The sequence below is a fragment of the Haliotis rufescens genome, unplaced genomic scaffold (assembly GCF_023055435.1).
Source record: "Haliotis rufescens isolate VD_foot unplaced genomic scaffold, xgHalRufe1.0.p SCAF_3, whole genome shotgun sequence".
In the NCBI taxonomy this organism is placed as follows: Eukaryota; Metazoa; Mollusca; class Gastropoda; order Lepetellida; family Haliotidae; genus Haliotis; species Haliotis rufescens.
Window position 1 is genome coordinate 11,801,926 of NW_025964001.1, and position 19,342 is coordinate 11,821,267.

At 38.8% G+C, this 19,342-nt stretch overlaps 2 protein-coding genes across 2 annotated transcripts; both read right to left on the reverse strand.

Annotated features, from left to right (window-relative positions):
• Positions 1-6,350: 6,350 nt before the first annotated feature.
• Positions 6,351-12,958, reverse strand: LOC124146608. Its single transcript, XM_046516965.2, has 8 exons — positions 12,746-12,958; positions 12,056-12,155; positions 10,591-10,796; positions 10,209-10,373; positions 9,730-9,828; positions 9,222-9,308; positions 8,870-9,064; positions 6,351-8,393 (listed from the first exon to the last, which is right to left on the reverse strand). The coding sequence occupies exons 1-8, from the start codon at positions 12,866-12,868 to the stop codon at positions 7,998-8,000; spliced, it is 1,371 nt and encodes a 456-aa protein (XP_046372921.2). The 5' UTR covers positions 12,869-12,958; the 3' UTR covers positions 6,351-7,997.
• A 3,166-nt stretch (positions 12,959-16,124) lies between these two features.
• On the reverse strand, positions 16,125-17,623 carry LOC124146605 (homeobox protein OTX1 B-like). The gene is made up of 4 exons (XM_046516963.1): positions 17,528-17,623; positions 17,290-17,391; positions 16,920-17,110; positions 16,125-16,446 (listed from the first exon to the last, which is right to left on the reverse strand). Exons 1-4 carry the CDS (start codon positions 17,621-17,623, stop codon positions 16,125-16,127), a joined length of 711 nt encoding a protein of 236 aa, XP_046372919.1.
• Positions 17,624-19,342: the final 1,719 nt, after the last annotated feature.

The window sequence follows — 19,342 nt, forward strand, 5'->3', positions numbered from 1 at the left end:
CAATATGAATAGCTGTTACAACATTTACACACGGTGCCTGGCCCATAGCATGTGTTAACATATAGCTCCCTCGGTGTGACGACGTCCTTCTAGCAGTAGATGAAATAAACTGCATGCCGAGCAAAAGAAAATATACACTTGAAAATTGGACTGAACCATATAATTCCCAAACGTTACTATTCTGAAAACATTCACCGAAACATGAGACGCGTAACTATACACGTGTTAAATACATCCCCATCGAATAACCATTTCTTGTTTGTTTCAGTTATAGCCCTCACCAAACACGAGCGTATTTTGTCCGGCAGTCTAGTTATGTATAGGATAAAACACGTCCGAGGGTTGTTATGATATTTAAAGGGTTTTAAATATCATAACAACCCGAGGGGAAGTGCTTTATCTTACTTATAAACCGAAAAAAAGAAACTTTAAACAACATTTATCAACATTTATCAACAAAATATCTGTTGCTGGCATACGGATCTTGAAAAGGACATTCTAAAAGCAGTGCGACTTATCAACGCCTCTCTAACCTAGTGGTACACTCACTGGGCTACAGAAACGAAGGTTGCGTGTTCAATCCTCGGGAATATAAAGAAAATATTTGTCATTTGATTTTACATTTCATTACATGTTACAATCTGAACGGAAGTTATATTAATAAAATACCCAGGACATTATATAAAATCCCTGGGATGTTATAACACATTATATAGCAAATATGACTTGAATATCCTATAAAATCCCAGGGACATTACAACGTCCCGGTTTATGAGATTTAACCCGACTGGAGAACAATAGGATGACGTCACCGGAGGTTTATAAATATATCTAGTAAAGGGAGACTGTAAATGCTTCAGACTGTGGTTCCAATGTTTAGTCTATGTCAGGGTGTTGTCATAATGCCATGCTTGAAATTAAGAAGATTACTTTTGATATCATAGTTATACTTTGTATGTATAATCATATGTAATAAATAGAGAGTTGGTTATGTACAAAATGATTGCCTTTACGGAAATGGATCAAACTTGGGTAGACTGCCATATTGGCAGTGCATTGTCCCCTTTAATACTGTGGAGGTATAAGGTGAGGTGAAATGGGGTTTAACGTCGCGTCCAAGATATTATTGCACTTATATAGCGACGTGCATATCCGTGTGTGTGTGTGTGGCTGCTAGTCCGGACTGATGCCGATTTATAGTGCTAGCTCACTGAGATACCATGCCGCAGTTTAACATGAATACCCCATTCAGACACAGTATACTGACTCCGAGCCAACCAGTTCTTGTTTTAGCCCCTTAATGCCCCCGAGCGCCAGACAGGGTAACAACAAGTACCATCTTTTAACGTCTTTTGGTATGACGCGGCCGGGGATCGAACCCCGGACCTTCCGCTCTCCGGGCGGACGCTCTACCACTAGACCACGGAGGCGGTCTGTGGAGATATAAGCAGGTAGTCAAAGAGGCAATTGCGGGACTTTTGTTTATAAAGTACACGGTGCTTGCCTGACAAATGTGCGAGTCTATTCCGAAACGTCAGAACCCAGGCGTAGACATTTACCATCCAAATATATGCTCGTTAATCGTCTACAGCGGGTTATAAAAGTGTTGGGTCAATAAAAGGTCCACGGACACCTGATACACATCGTTAATCATATTTATATGTTGTTTTAATAGGTTTTCACAAACCGCTGAGGACTGGATGTACCATATCTCCTACTCCTGCGCACGGTTATAAATTAGAATTAACCACCCTAGAATGGCTGGTGTACAATAATAAGTTAGGGATATTGAGACATATGACAAAGCTGTTATCCACTAACAGTGATTCCAACTCAACAAAAGGTTGTTTCTAAAAGATTTTCATCGAGGCGACCAACAAGGGACTTGGCCGTTAATTTTCAATATTTATGTTATTTAATTTGAAGTGAACTTGTCATCGATTGATGTTACCTATATAGCAGCACACAACGCAAGTACGTCAGATATTTATAAATCGAGATTATGACAAAAGCATAGTCATAATTCTTGAAAACTATAACTAAAAAACTAAACACTCAAGAGTATAGACCAACATCTCGTCTCTGAAATGAACAGAAATTATAGTTATAAAATATAATCAAAAGGAGTCAAGAGACTTTCTTTATTTTCATTTCCTGATACTGCAGTAATCTAGATTTGCCAAACATTATAGACTTGCATTGGCTGTATTGGATATATTTGTTTCAGGGACTGTAAGACAGACCAGTCAGAGTACTTCACAACTGTTCTTGTACAACGATATACGTATTTTACCACCGCTTACTTACGCTCCACTGACAAGTACATGAGTGAGTGAGTGAGCTGGGTTTAATGCCGCTTATAACAGTATTCCAGTTATATCACGGTGTGTCAGCTTAATACGGGAGGAAAGGCCGAAGTGATGCAGGTCTCAGACGTTTACAACTTCGGTGAAACCCACGATCACCGGTATGGTGCTGACAAACCTAGAAACATAATCGGGGCGAACCGGGATTTGAACCCACAATCATAGGTTTCTCTGCTCAGCGAATTGGGGCGCCTTGGACGACTGGGCCAGCCGTGCCCCCGATGTGTACATGACATAGTCAGGCGAGGTGAAAATATAATTGGGTTTATGGTTCAATTTAATCACAAAGTGACATGCATGCACGTGAGTTTGTGGCTGTTTGTACTAGTTGGGACTAATGCCGAATTTATACACTAGCTCACTGAGATACCATGCTGCACTTTAACATCAATACCACACTCAGACACGGAATACTGACTCCGAGCCGACCAGTCGTTGTTCGTTCTAGACACTTAATGCCAAGCGCCAGACAGGGTAACAACAATTACCATCTTTTAATATCTTTTGGTATGCCACGGCCCAAACTTTCTGCTGTCCGTGCAGAAGCTCTACCACTAGACCAAAGAGTCGGTCTCATAACATGGTACCTCAGCAGAGGTAGTCATGTTACAGTGTCATACAAAAGGATTCACATATAGAATGTTACCTGATGCTACTGAAAAGAATAACCAGGATTCTAATGAACCTCAATTAAAACACAGGACCTGGTATCTATATATGACATAAATCAATATGAAAGAGGATACTTATTTATGGAGAGCTATTTTATGAAAGAAAGGAATATTTACCGCTAAGTGCAGCTCCAATGAGTACAAGATACAGACAGTGACTGAGTTAACTTAATTGGGGACTGGGTGCACAAATTCCAGGAATAAAAACTTGATGGGAGATAGCCTTTGAGGGGCTTAGCTTCAGATACCATACCATGGGATAGACATTATGGTCTGGTCACTAATAATTTGTTCAGTATTTTCCTTTTAATAGCCAGGTTTTATAGCAGTTAAAGAATTGTCGGAAATAAATGTGTCATTCCAAATATATTTCACACCATGTCTCCTCATGTGACAAACATCACAACCTAACGTGGACATGGTCCATGAAATCAACCACTGATATAACTGTGATACATTCACTCTATACAGCCCTTAACTTAAAAACACCCAATGGTTATCACTATGTTCAAGGTTATACAGCTTCTAGAATCCACAACAGATGAGTTACATGACAGGGTAACTGATGTCCATCAGCATATGCTTGCACATGGCAACTAAATGCATCGGGTGTCAGATGGGCGTGACACTGTACCCTAACAAATAAAACAAACTCAGTTTACCTGAAAGAATACACTTTATACAACAGGACGAAGTTTTTGTATAAACATGACAAGTATACCTCAGCAGCAGTTATTTGTCAAATTTCTCATTAAATCATTTCAGATATAGTTTTTAAATATATCAATACTACTTACAAGAAGCTAAGGACCGCCTGACTCTTTCATATTACTATAGTTAATTTTCCATGCTATGATAAATTAACTATAGTAATATGAAAGAATTGGCTAGTCCTTGACGTCTTTTGAGTAGTTTACATACAAGATATATGATGACATTCAACTACACATTTGATGAACTGATTTCTTTTCAATGAATAATACTGTTGGGGGGTCATTAGAAATGTTTTTTAAATCTACATTCTCATTATTGCAGTTCCAAATTTGTTTAAGAGTTACTATTTACAATGATTCAGCATCCATGTGTACATTATATTAGATATTCTCATCAAACGGCAGTGTTTCATGCATAAAAACAACAAACAAAAAACAATGAACAACGTACATGCAGGAAAATGCCTTAGCATGTTAACTCATCTACATTATGCTCAACAAACAACCAATTACAGCCACACAGTGTGCCACACTGTGTCTTAACTATGTGTGTTTAGAGACCAATTCAAATGTTTGATGTCCAATAAAAAAACACCTTAATTCCTCAAGTTTATGGCCCTGCCAGTTTTCCATCAGACAAAATCCACTGACCTGATTTCTCAATGTTTCATCCAGTAACCGAACTAAACCAATCCTATTTTCATTCATATTCTTTGAGGAGATGTCATTAAATATATCCAGTCTTTCTACAAGGAAGGTTTTTTTCATCGCCGGCAAGGGTCCATCTAGTGCAGTGCATTATACATGATAACAGACTTACTTAATAAAAACCCTACAAATGATTGTCAACACCTATTAATTAACTTCATGCTATAAAAAAAAAACAGGGAAAAACACAAGATAGCAAGGGAAAAAAAGACCTCTAAATCCGGAATTCAACATTTTCAGAATTAAATTTTTTTGGTGAGTAGGGAGATATGTCTCAAAACTTAAGGAATTCAGTTTGTTTATCTGACATCCAACTTTTGAACCAGTCCCTTTCCCAGTCATGATATGCCTCACTGAGTCTCACCTTGTAACATTGTGTGGCAATGCTATGACAATGTATGGCATCAAGTGCACAGCTAATTTCAACTGCTATATCATGTTGCAAAACATACTAGAATATTCTCATCAGATTGTGTACTCAAAAGACATCAAATGTGTCTCCAAATTTAACAATATCTTGGGACAATGATATAATAATATTCGTATATGGCGATATGTATCATATTGCAACCTTTATTTCAAAACAAGTATTAGACAATAAATATTAGACAATATGCTGGTCTAGGAGACAAAAGCCAGAAACATTCAAGCAATTTTCAAATACAGGTGTCCCAAATTTCCATTGAAAGTTTGATATGTAGGTCTTCTTATTTTATTTACCTATATTTGAATACGAAACTTGGCAAAGTATTCATGATGTAAGACAAATCTAAAAAACTGACAGTTGTGAAGCAATGTCTTTGTGGAAATTTTATGTGACAAAAGTCCAGTCAGCTACATGAAATTGTTCTAAACTTTTTAACTTCTTTGATAGGCATTTAGAAGTTGGAGTAGTAAGTAAAGATAAGAATTTATGGATGAACAACTTCTTTATTACAATTAAGAGTGACGTTTCGGTGTTGGTTCTAACACCCTTATCCACTTGCTTGATAACAGTGTTAGGATCTACACCGAAACGTCGTTGTTAATTGTAATAAAGAAGATGTTCATCCATAAATTCTTATCCTTACTTGTTCTAAACTTGTCAAACTCTGCTGATGCATAATGCCTTCTGAGTTTCATGCAGCTGTCAACATCCCACAAAACAAAACAACCATGTGTCTATGATCTACATCTGGTGCATTGGCTACTGCTGCATGGCATGAGGGTTGTTCCTGGACCTGCTGGCTTGTTTCAGCAGTTTATTTTGATAGAGGCACATACTGAATGCCAGCAGACGCCACCAGGCACTGGTCATGAAAGGGAGGTAACTCTAAAGCAGTACCACTTGATGAATCCTTCAGAGAAAGGTTTAAAAACAACAGATGTTATGATTTCAGAGAATTCAAAATTATGGTTGGTCGGTTGGCAAATAAATTGGTATGAAGTATTGTTTCTAATAATGAATATATGAATTAAAGCTGTCTTCATCACATGCAAAAATAAATGAAATTAAACCCCAAAGGAGTAAGAACTACAATGTTGTTTTTTAATGCTTGTACATCTAGAAAGTGAATTAGGTTTAATGGTGTGGTAAACATTTGCCACTTCATAAATATCTAAGATCATTATCATGGATTCAAACTCAGCTTGACTAAGGGACATAATTCTGCACAGCCTATTACAATGCAATAGACCACTGTGCTACATGTGCAACATTCTGGCACTAGCAGACAGAGCCGATGCATATAATGGTTTCCACTTCCAATTCTTCATGTCAAATTATGCACAGTAGTTCTATGTGAATCAATACACATTCTCTGTATATCATAAGTGTATGTAACAAGGTATACACAGAACTAAATGTATATATTAGGCTTAAAAAATAAAAGAACTTGTTCTCAAGCAATGACTTTTGAAAATATAGTGCGGGCAGGTGGCATTTTATTTTTTTTTTGCTTGTTCAAACTAGTATGTAACCAAATAAACAGTTATGTACCATCAACCTGGGAAAGGGCCTCCCAACATAAACAATCATATGAAAGCGTTATTGCCGCCACTACCATAACACCAGATGCACAATAAAGCAGCGCGCATGTAAGGGGAAGTAACTGCGTGCTATATTGGATTGCATTGTTTTGGGGTATTAGGAAATAAAAACGAACCGTGCGGCAGACTTCATGATGATGCAGGCGGTGCCTGAGAACCAAGGCTATGATCTTTTTTAGCCTTAATCTTCACCATATTAAACTGATCCAAAGGTGAAAATACCCTGGGGTTCAATGGACAGAGGGGAGAACAGAAGAATCGATTAAACAGAAGTCTCATCTGTATATTCCTCAGGGAGAATTAATCAGAAGCTAACACTGAAAAACAAATCTCCTGCTTTAAGCATGTTGTGCATTCCCCTCTGTATTCCTGAATCCAGACATACAGATGTACTAGTAAAAATCTTGTCTATACATCAACCCCCAACCCCTACCCCCTCCGAAAACGTCATCAGGAAGAATTTTCTAAGTCATGAGGAGCTGTTATACTAAGTGATGGAAAGGTAAATGGCACTGGAAGTTCCTTCCTTGATACTCCAGTGTAATACACCTCCACTCTATCATGTCTATCAAGATAAATACCCTGGACAACATAGCTTCAAATCATAGAGTCCAGCTTGAAGGACATTTCGTTAAAAATAGCTGTTGGTAAAATACACTGTTATTTCATGATTGAAACAAGTGGTAAAATCACCAGTACTTAACTAGGTGTGTGGCATACCATCTCAAATACAACTGTCAGATGCCTGATAAGGCAAGTACTTCCTTCTCCATTCAAAATAATGTAATACAGCTAAAAGAACATTAGTAACAGTCTATGGATTTGATTAGAGCATACAAAGGGCTTGAAATTAGATTAATGCCAAACTCTTTTTAGGGAGTCATATTGATTGGTCACTGATTTCAAGCTCACCAATGTGAGAAATTCTGTTCTGAATTGGTGATAATATGTGGAGATTAGAGCTGAGTATTGCCTGGTATCTTGCGCTAGATTCGTATCATGATACGGACTGACGATACTACTGGTATTAGGATACACCAAATCAAATAGTAAGAAATGATGAAATTACTGAAATACATCTCTAAAACCCCCTTCTTCATACATTTATGTATTGATATCTCAAAATCATTAACAAAGAAAACCACAAGATCAAAACAGTTTTAAATGAAGGGATTGTTATTAAATATGACAGTTAGTCGGAGCATACTCAGCTAACACGTCGTTGTGTTCTGCCATGCTTACAGGTGGCGCTTTGCTATTTCTGCCATTATGGGAGGTAACTCTATTAGTTCCTGTTCTACTTACAGCGTTTCGCGATCTCACAAACTGATGATTCAAGTATTGTGTGTACCTAAGTATCGATGATATTTAGGTATCGGTGCATTGTTACAGCCCTAATGGAGATGGTGATGTCACTTCCGATAGAAAGCTATGGTGGAGAATGGGTCCAGGGTATTTATCAAACCAGAATGGAAAACCGTTGAGGATATGGAAGTTCACAGATTCCCATTCTACGCATACAGGTCGGATTGTCGGACTGCTGTTGGTTCTATACAGATAGCAGAGGGTATGTTCCGGGCTAGTCCCATCAGTGTCTTCTGACACTCCCGGTGCATCTGGGTGAGTTGAGTGCGCATGTCCTGGATCTGACGTGTCAGTTCCTCTGTCACTCTGGTAATATCTGTGCAACAACTGTCCCCACCTTCACCGGGGGAATGCTGCACATTTGCCACTTTGCCCTGACCCCGGGAGCGTGCTCTACTTGCCAATCTGAACGAAGGTTCTGGTTTGAGTGTCCCAGCTACATCATGTGCAGCAGTTAGCATGAGGTTAGCCTTGTGGACTGATATGTCCATGTTGATTGAGGCTATTAAGTTGTCAAGCTCGTGGTTGCTGATTTCCTGTCTCTGCAAGGAGAACAATATAGCATGTATCATACTTGGGATTACGCTTTCTGGTACTTTTTTCAGTGAAGTCCCAACCATGATTCGAACCCTTAAGTCTCAGAGTTAGAGACCTAATCACCAGCATACAAAGTTAAAACAGTTAAATATACTGCACTAAAAGTGCATAAAGATGAAGCTGAGGGAAAGCATACTGGTCATTGTTTGTAATTCCTATCAATACACAACTGAGAGAATGGAAAACTTGACAATAAATTGTACATTAATATACTTATCCTATCTCACACTATGCATTTTTCATTCTTCTGTTCAATCCAAAGTGGAAACATGCTTAAACAAAGGTTTCCAGTTTCTAAAAACAATTCACCTTAACACACCTTAGCATCACCATGGTCACCTATCAACAATCTGGTCATGTACGCTTTTCATCATGCAATGATATCTGAAAGATGATTGTTCTCACATAGGAAAACAAGTACCTTAGTCTCCCACAGCTGTTCCAGGTACTTGATGCTGCTCTCATAGCTGAGGATGGACTGTACCAGTTGCTGTCTAGCCAGCTGCATCTGCACGGGTCCGTCAACTGGGGCCTGGAGATACACAGCGCCAGACTGAGCCTCACTCTGGTCTCGGTCCTCTGCTGCAGCCTTCACCTTCAGGTCAAGGACACTGTCCTGAAATTAAGAAATTGAGTTGTGTAAACAAATCATGATTGGTTCACCAAGAATGTGCTTGGTATATACATCCACTCTTATGAGTAAAAACAATAAAAACAACACTTTTCTCTTAGAAAGATCAGTGGTCTAGAATGGTTTTCTCTTCACGGCTTACCATCCACTTCCAAAATACGTCTTCATGTTGTCGCCAGTTCATGAGGTTCTGGAGACGTTCATTGTCCTTATCTAGTAGCACCAGCATCTAGACATGATAAAACACAAGCAGGACAGGTAATTAAATTATTTTGATGCAATTCTAACACGGTAAAGGTTTCACAATTTTCAGTTTGATTTAAGAGACCTCTTTGACAAACACATTTAAGTCTACTAGTGAGTGAGTGAGGATGGTTTTATGCTGCTTTTAGCAATATTCAAGCAGTATCATGTTTGGGGACACCAGAAATGGGCTTCACACATTGTACCCATGTGGGGAATCGAAACCCGGTCTTTGGCATGACGAGCGAACACTTTAACCACTTTATTCTACTAACCTGGGCTGGTCTCTTGTCATCAATTTCAGTAGAGTTTTTAGAGTTAAAATGTATGCTGTTATTGTTACTTCGGACTAGTGGCCATCTACAGAATGTAACGTTTGATATCAATAAACAACAGTATTCCCTTACTCGTTTCAGCAGATGTGGGTGTCTTAGCAAATGAACCTCCAATGCTGATAAATTATCACGGTTTTTTCGAAGTGATATCCCTGCTGTGGTATTTTCAATCTGAAATGAAAGTTATATACGAGTACTACTACATAACCTGTATCAACATGATCAACACTGATAATGTGATTTGAACATTATCCCAACAACTGGTTCTCAAGTAACTGACTTTTGAAAATGTGTGCAGAACAAGGCACATTATCGTGAAATCAGAATTGTGTTTTACTTTCAGGAGTATTACTGATGTTCAAGAAAGATTTTGTAGACTTACACATATATTGTGTATATTGATGCAGAAAATGATAAATTGCTTATAGTTCAAGTAGCAGAAAAATATTTATTACTCAAACATCATTTTGTTAATTCATGAATAACAGGATATTATTGTTGATCGTATCCAACACACTCATTCAAAAATAAATGAGTAAATGAAAACAGACCTTGTTTAGAAGCTTAGCTTCATGCTGCTGAGCTGCGTACATTCGCCGTAGGTTGAGTCGTAGTTTACTATTCAGCACTAGCAGCCTCTGTACTCTCTCTCCAGGTGGCACAGCCGAATCTCCTTGGGGAGTAGGACCCAAGTCACAAATAGAATTAGGCCATTCCTACAAACACAAGAAACACATGTCGCATGGTTGTGTAAATGCTTATCCTCTATTTTGATAAAAAAACATACAGGTTAAAAAATATATTAATTAGGTGTGTGTGTTTTACAGGGAGCTAAAGGCCTGCAAGTTTATCATCCCCCGAAATCTGCATGTAGCTTTCAAATAGTGTTCATGCATTGTCCTTGAAAAGATTTCTTTACATGATTTCCCTTACCTTGCACCATTGTGAAATGTTTTCATCCAAGGGAGATGTACACTTGTCCATGAACCTCTCTATCAGTGTCTCTTTACATATCAGCCAGGCCATAGCCAGCAACAGTTCACGACTTCCTCTTGAGGCGTCATTTGGCAAGTGAGCAAAGTCATGGGACATGTAACCACGGCTTTGTAGTTCTCGTTTGACAAGGACACACTTCTCCTCTGTGAAAAAAAAGCGTGTCAATTTGGGCCAAATCTATTGTTATGTGGCAGTGGAAACTGCAAATTTTATGTGTACTGATTGTCAGTGGCAGCAAATGATTGAAGTGCCAGTAAAATGTTGAGTGCTGTCATGGACTCATTGTGAAAGCTGTCAGCGGCAGTGAGTAATTTAGACTTATCCACCCTGTGCAAACATGAACATGACTTGGTTGTTTGAGAAGTTTCAGGATGGGACAATTACTAGAAGGTTGGCTGTACCTATATAGGAGCGACATGAGGATAATTTGAAACCTTTTTCGACCTGACTTGTGTCTTATCAACTTGCCAAGTGAGGATTGGATACCTATTTGTGACACACTGGATTCTTGACAGCTTCCAATACTATGCTAGATTCAAGAATGGAGACAGGCCTGTTTCAAGACATTCCACTGTGACGAAATTCTAGACATTTATGAGTTCACTTATTGCTAAATTGACTCATCGTATATCCTATTGTGATAGTAAACCTAAAAATGCGTGTTTTAATATTATTAATTGATTATTCATTGATTTCTGATTACATAATTCATTTATTTGTGAGTCGACTTCTGGGTTAACCTCTGTGTTTCAATTTGGAAATCACCTTGTAACAGTATATCTTCATAACATGCTCTTATCTGTAAACTTGTGTTTTTAATTCCTCCAGTTTGCATGTGATATGTGTTTTGTTGTAAAAGGTGGGGAGTGAAAATTAAAGTATAAGTTACATCAGGCAATATCATAGATGTATGACATCGGTTTGTCTGTGTGTCCTGAACCAGTGGTTGATAGTACCAGGCAATGACCTATGCTGTGTGGCCTATAGTGACACACAAGTAGTTAGGTCAGTAGGGATGCAAATTAGCACTAACCTGCTAGCCTCGTCCAGTTTTGTTAATCACATGTTAATGATAAAGGTATCCTGCGGGTGTGTAGAATTTTAAACATTTTGGGATGTACCGATTCATGTTATCACTATTCAGGATAGTACACATTTCTGGTTAATTTCCATCCAAGGTCAGATTGTCAGACTACCCTGGTGGTTACCATTCAACATGTTCAAGTATGTATCATATTCAGCATGCTAAGTGGTCATTTTCTTTTCACATAAACTTTCTAGTATAATCTTACAAGCATGGGAAACAACCAAATGAAGTGAGTGTCTCTCGCTTTTGGAAACATGAAAAGGCAAAACTCATAATCATCAACTTCATAACAACATAAAAAAACGATGTCCTCACCAACTGAAAGTTGCCTCTGAGCCTTGACAGCAGAGTCATCAACTACTCCATAATTGCTGAAGTATACCAGCTCAAACAACAGCTTCCACATTACGGGGGTCTGTAATTGATAAAAACATCAACTTGACAATCATGAGTAGTCACTGTAAATGAAACATAAAACTGCTGAACAGTATCAATCAACTTCTTGAAGAGGAAAAATTCTGTTTGATCATCCTAACATGGTTTATATGTGAAGAACTGTACAAATGTCATTTGGGCAGTGCTGGGTTTTACCGGGTACACAATTAGTGCTATGGGGATTTGGGGTGATCAAACTCCTCATGCCAGCTTGTAGAGGTGATATATCCCTCATCCTTACTGACAATTAATTTATTGTAAAGGGCTGCTAAGTTGATAACCCCAAGGATCGTAAAGGGAAATTGAAAAGAAAAGCGAATCCAAGGTCTACATGGTCTAATGAGGGATAGCACTGCGTGTTTTGTTTGTTTGTTTGTTTGAATGTTGTTTAACGCCTAGTTCGTGTTGCCTGTTGGTAAAGTTTTCGTCCATAACCCTGCTTCGAAATGTTTAAATATCATAAACCCTGGTATATGTATTAAAAATCATTTGTGAAGGGTTATGGGTAGGTTGCCCTGACACAGGAAAGCAGGGTTACGCCATTTACCAGTTTACTGTCGGTTATCTTACCGCTTCATATTTGTTGAACTTTGCCAAGCGAAATGTTTCTGCGGTGACAAGTGATACTCCATTTTCGTTCAGTAATGTTGACAGCAGCTCTATGGTCTCCCTTACTTGAGTTGATCCAGGCATTGTTAATTGGGGATGTTTCGAAACGATGACATATTGGCTGTGTGAAGAGACGTTTGTTTACCAGTTATTCCCAACTTCCGGTTGGAGAAGACGCTATCGTGATGTCCTCACGAAATAGTACATGTGTTCGCGATGTACTAATACAATATCTTTCTATGAGTACCTGATGTATTACCTGACTTTTAGTATATCTGAGTGAGCCAAATCGATCAATTAACAGTGGAAATATTGTTTGATGAAAAAAGTCCTACGCGGAACATATCGTTAACACCCCGTTATAGCGCTCACGTGAGCTCGACTTGAGAAGGGAGAAGTATTTATTTGATTTGATGTGGAAAATTGACTTTTGCTACGAAATATATATCAGATAAGCAACCTGCTTAAATATGGCTTGACAAAAGACTTGCTGAGATCTACAGGAAAAAACAGAAACGTTATTTAACGTTGGTTATTACAGGTAACAATATGACATTACCTCTTCAGAACTAATATTCTGACAAAAATAATATATATATTACAAAATAATATGTATAACAATAACAATTATATAACAACTGAGATGATAAATGAACATGAAAGCTAAAACATATTTACAGTAGAAATCAGAGGGGAGAATCATGTATTATATATTACATTAACCACAGGACCATGTAACAATAAAAATATAAAAAAGCCGCAAAAAAATTATTGACGAGGCCTTTGTCTATGATTATTTTGCGACTTTTTTTATATTTTTATTGTTACATGGTCCTGTGCATTAACACATGGAGCATTTGCATATGGGGCGTGACGAGGTCCGAAGAAGCCAGCAGAAATCTCTTTATGGTCCAGCTTTTCTGAAATCATTAGGCAGGCAATTCCAGATTATGGTGGCCTCACAAGCAAAATAATTTCGCCCGAACTTAGAAGCTGTTACCCGGTGAATTAGATTAACATTTAGTCTCTGAAATCTTATATTACATAATATCCTTCTTGACTCCAAAATAAAATAAAAATCCCTTTGCTGATTTCATAACAACATTTAGTCTCTGAAATCTTATATTACACAATGTCCTTAACTCTAAAAATAAACAAAAAATTCCCTATGCTAATTTCATAGAGCTAGCTAGAGCTGGCTAGACTTGCTTCTGTATGCGTTTCTAGATTATTTTTTTATATAAAATAAATATATTCCAGTCATGGGGCAGGACTACCGGTGAATCATCGCTGTACGTTCCTGCCTGAGGGAACAGGTCGGTTGTTTTAAACTTTAAATATGAATACACAATGGCATTTTGAAAGTTTGTTTATTTGTTGTTTAACACCGCACTCAACAATATTACAGCTATATACGGTGGTCTGTAAATAATCGAGTCTGGACCAGACAATCCAGTGATTGACATCATTGAGCATCGATCCACGCAATTGGGATTGATGACATGCATCAACCAATTCAGCGAACCTGACCACCGATCCCGTTAGTCGCCTCTTACGACATGCATAGTCGCCTTTTAGGGCAAGTATGGGTTGCCGAAGACCTATTCTACCCCGGATCTTCACGGGTCTATTTAGAAAGTGGTCAAATGTAACACATGTTATACTTGGGATAACACTTTCTTAGTTGAACACAAATTCTATTACTTTTTGGGGGGTTAAGACTCATCCGAGATTCGAACCCACGCTTCTCTGAGTAAGGCACGTAATCGCCAGAACACAAACCAGCGACCTAACCTGCTCAGCCATGGAGGCTCCCAAAAAATGGAAGTCCGTCAACAGGTTGTCTAGATCACGTACTTTATGGAAAGGGTTTGTGACTATACTTAATGTATCTGTATGTGATATGGACGGCGTAGTTGGGGTCTTGCTGGGCGGGTGATTTGTGGTGTTCAGCAACAGCACCAGCATACTGGTTCAGTTAAAATCGCCAAGCAGCCATACATACATATTGTTTCTCTACAGATCTCAGCTGGGTGTACTTTTTCTAAATCTCAGTAAAGACTAAATATAATTTTAGGGATTCAGATCCCCATATTCAGCATTTATAGGTTAATAGTGCATGGTGCAGTTGTTTGAAATGATGTAGAAAAAGCCATGGTGGATTTTGAGGATTTTATATTGGTGTCTGATACCGTTTTGACCAAATAAGTACCCTGATCTTTGGTGGTGAATATAGCGGTACATGTTATGGGTGGACTTTATCGTCCAAAATTCTTTTGCCCCAATTCCAGCCCCCTCCAAATCGAAAATAACGCATTTCTCCGCTTTAGTACTTTAGACAAGACCTAGAACGAACACGTGTTACCAGTGTCGAACACTTAGGAGGTGAGGTGAAGTGAAATTAGATATAAGTTCTTCATTACAAACTACCTCTGATATATTTTGCTTTCATCGAGAGTCCCCGTCGAGTAGTACTGAAGAGGTAATTCTGAAGGGGGATCCCAGTAGGGACCGTACCCAGTGTCTCGTTGAAGGCTTAATGAATAGTGTGAGGGGGTGGATATTCGTAGATGGCGCCGTGAGGCTGCAAGTGTAGTATACCCATTTGCTGTCTGAACTACATGTGCAACATCTTGGTTTTGGATGTTTACGTGAGCAAGTCATCAGATAAAAGTTCTTCACTTTTCACTACCTGTGATATATTTTGCTTTCAACAAAAAGTCCCCGTCGACCCCATTCATTGAACACATAGCTAGCACCACGTTTGACCAAATGTCTGACCTGGGGGCATTGTATTTTTGTGTTACCTTATTTGGATTAAGAAAGAAAATGCCCGCTTATCCACGTTTAACAAACGTGTTCGAATCCAAAATTCACCTGTAGGTTATCAGTAAGATTCTTGTGATCGTGGTTTACATGAAAGTGGGAGAATGCGTGCTGCATAAGAACATGAAATGATAGTATCTCAGAAACATTTACATAGTCATCTTGACAGTTCCAATCCATAACGCAAAATATATCACAGGTAGTTTGTAGTTGAGCACTTGTGTCAAGATGGTGCATGTAGTTAGGTCAGTCGTAACAATCAGTCAGATCGCAATCGTCAGGTCGTGTATAAGACTGTTTGCATCAGAACAGACGTTTTTCTTGTCATCAGATTAAATATAAGAAGACAATGAAATAAATATTATGTATTTATTTGTATTTACACAATGTCAACATGACGAGATGGGTCGCTCTAACATACATAGCAACTACAGATACCAGACTCAGGTATTATGACATCGAAAAAAGCACTTTGTATGACCGGGGTATACCTGGAATAAGTCAATAAACACGTCTAATAGCTGGAGCCAATTTGAGGGAAATGAACTGAAGGATAGTCGAAGGGGGAATAACTCTGGTAAGGGTAGGTTCCGGTTGCCAAGGACTGCCAGGACGGACCAGTAGGTTGTGCTGCCCATTGATAGGCCTCCTGGTATGACACCTCGGGGGTCGGGTAGTGCTGAAGGGGGGTCCGTGTGGGTTCTGTACCAGGCGTGTCGTTGAAAGCTCCATCGTGAATAGTGTAAGGGGATGGATACGTAGATGACGTCGTAAGGCTGCAGGTGTAGTCTGACGTAGGTGGGTAGCTGGGTTCGGCGCTTGGCAGGTAGTGGAGGCTGGAAAGAAGAACGGTTGGTAAACATTGGTTTGATTGTGTCCGTAGATACATTTCTGACAATCATATTAGAGTAGGTAAACCCATTATTCAAGCTGTATCACAGCCTTAGTCTGTCTTACAGACCCTGATACATTTATATCAACTACAGCCCATGCTAGTCTATAATGTTTGACAAGTCTAGATTACTGCAGTATCAGTATCTGAAAATGAAGAGAATCACTGGGCTCCCTTTTTATTAGATTTTTGAACAGATAACTGAACAACTGTTTTTTTCTGTACAATATGTTCATTTCAGAGACTATATGTTAGTCTATCACAGCCTGTATATTTGCATCATTTGACAGCATGTGCAAAATTCGGTATACAACAAAATCGTCCAGGCTAAATGCACCAAATCCTTATTTTTAGTCGTCTCCTGAGCTTGGGTGCCAAAGAATTTATATTATTTGGAATGAAGAGCTTGAGACTCACTTTGACCTGGCCTTGTCAGCAGCGTCGGTACACGTGGAAGGAGCGCGCGGAGTGAGCACATGACACCGTTCCTTCTGGGAACTGTCACGTGACTGGATTGTACCGCCATGATACAACTGTTTCCTCATCCAGGCCACGTGGCCATCCTTAGACTGCCGTTTAAACTTGGAGCGACGGTTCTGGAACCAGATCTGTGGAAAATAATAAACATCATATATACACATAGTGGCACACGTATTGTTTCTAGAAATACAAAATATGGTAACTGACATGATTGTTATAATTAAATAATACTATAAATAAATATAATTAAATTATCAAAATTATGAAAATTATATATCAGCTCATACATTATGAAGAATCAGCTTACCGATAGTCTCTCTACGTCAATGTTGATGGTGTTGGAGAGATCCTCCAAGATGGAGCTGTCAGGATACTGAGAGGACAGGAACACCTTCTCCAGTTGCCTCAACTGTGAAGGAAAATATCGTTGTAATTAAATTAAATTCTTGACATTGCTGTAAACCATACTCATAATTTGCAATCACGCATAAGTAATAGTAGGAATTCTGATGGGGATTTTTTGTGCAGCCTATTTGTGTACTCACCTGAACGGCAGAGTACTTGATTCTGTTCCTGACCGGAAGTACCCTTTTGCTGACGTCACTCTTGCCGGGCTTGATCTCTGGACTCTTCACCTTCATACTGAATTGAAGAAATGAAAATACTGTACTTGTTATGTTATATATTGTAGGGGTGTACACATGCAGTGGTATGAGGAATGCTACCTGGAAGATACACCTCCTCTCACATATATACATTCCGTAACCCCTGAAGATCGGGGTTAGATTTTGTCTTCAGCAGCCCATGCTTGTAAGAGGCGACTGACGGGATCGGTGACTTGGTTGATGCATGTCACCGTATCCCAACTGCATAGATCGATGTTCATGATCATATAGCTGGAATATTGCTGAGTGCGGATTTAAACAAACATACATTTACATTCTGTAAGCACACCGCAGGTTTTTTATTTTGGTAACCTTTTAATATAGAAGGGCATATGCAATGCATCCAAACCAAACACATTTTAGCTGACCCGTGAAGATCCGGGGTAGAATAGGTCTTCAGCAACCCATGCTTGCCGTAAAAGGCGACTTTGGTTGTCGTAGGAGGGTAACAGGATCGGGTGGTCAGACTCGCTAAATTGGTTGATGCATGTCATCCGTATCCCAATTGCGTGGATCGTTGCTCATGATATCAATCACTGGATTTGTTTGGTCCAGATTATTTACAGACCGCCGTATATAGCTGGAATATTGCTGAGTGCGGCGTTAAACAAAAGACAAACACATTCAGCTGTATTTTCATGCAATATAAACATGCTCCTTGACCTGGCAACTTACTTGTATGTTTGGATAGTTGGCGTGAGGAACTGTTTAAATCTATAGACGCTGCAGACAACTTGAACTGTGTTAACGAAATAAGATATCGGAAATGAAGCTGTAATTTCGGAACGTGGGAGTTTTATACGTATTTCTGGCTGTCGGAACTCTTCTAACACCTATCGAAAAACAACACATTGAGATCATGTTGTTGTAAGAATCAGATCTCTTTCACAAGAGCAGGTACGACTCGCCGAGGAGAGCTTCTTGCGAAACCATTATTGTTTTTACAGCAATGAGAATGTTAATTGTTTTCTCAATCAATACAGCAGCATCCTACTCCCCTTGTGCACGGGTAGGCGCACATCCAAGACTTGGCTACCGTCTCCAGCGTCCATCCTCATTTACCTGTCAAAACGTTACACATACATCAAAGAGGCCGCCAAACTTAGCGCACCTGAGCGTGTAATTGTTTCTTTAACAAACACATAATCAGCAGGTTGGACAGCGGGAGAAGCCAACATAACATAGTGATAGGATTAAAAATGTACATACCCGTCATGCCAAAAAAACACTGAAAGAGACAGTGTGTGTATTTGTCTCTGTTTGAAACAAATATGGTAGTCACACTATTTCTCTTTTTGCTTTCAGACCCTTAGCAACAGATGTTGCCCCTATAAAGTAGAGATAGCTTTATGGATAACAGCTTCTTTATTTACTGTAAAGGAAGTTGTTATCGATAAAATTATCTCTACTTTTTCATCCGTCAACTTCCAAGTAATGCCTATAGGTTTGTTCGCTCGACTGATAATATATAAATAACGAAACATTTTTGTGCTTCAATCCAGTTATTATCTCCCAAATGCACGACACTGGTACTAATTAAGAACCACAGCGTTTCCACGAGTAAGGCAATCAAACATGGATACATATAAGAAAATGTGTAGCCAGAAGATGGCAAATATTAGGTATAGTTCTTACTGTTATTGTTGATTGCAGCTTTGTTATTAAAAAATATCAGTCTTTCAAACTAAGTTTTGT

Bases quoted from the DNA above. Each gene is read 5' to 3' on its own strand.
- LOC124146608 (XM_046516965.2), bottom strand. From the start codon at position 12,868: ATGCCTGGATCAACTCAAGTAAGGGAGACCATAGAGCTGCTGTCAACA. The intron at 9,065-9,221 runs GTAAGCCGTGAA...TCTTAATTTCAG, and splicing joins ACGTATTTTGGAAGTGGATG to GACAGTGTCCTTGACCTGAA. The intron at 8,394-8,869 runs GTACTTGTTTTC...TTCTCCTTGCAG, and splicing joins AACAGCTGTGGGAGACTAAG to AGACAGGAAATCAGCAACCA.
- LOC124146605 (XM_046516963.1), bottom strand. From the start codon at position 17,623: ATGAAGGTGAAGAGTCCAGAGATCAAGCCCGGCAAGAGTGACGTCAGC. The intron at 17,111-17,289 runs GTAAGCTGATTC...TATTTTCCACAG, and splicing joins TTGACGTAGAGAGACTATCG to ATCTGGTTCCAGAACCGTCG. The intron at 16,447-16,919 runs GTGAGTCTCAAG...TCTTCTTTCCAG, and splicing joins GCTGACAAGGCCAGGTCAAA to CCTCCACTACCTGCCAAGCG.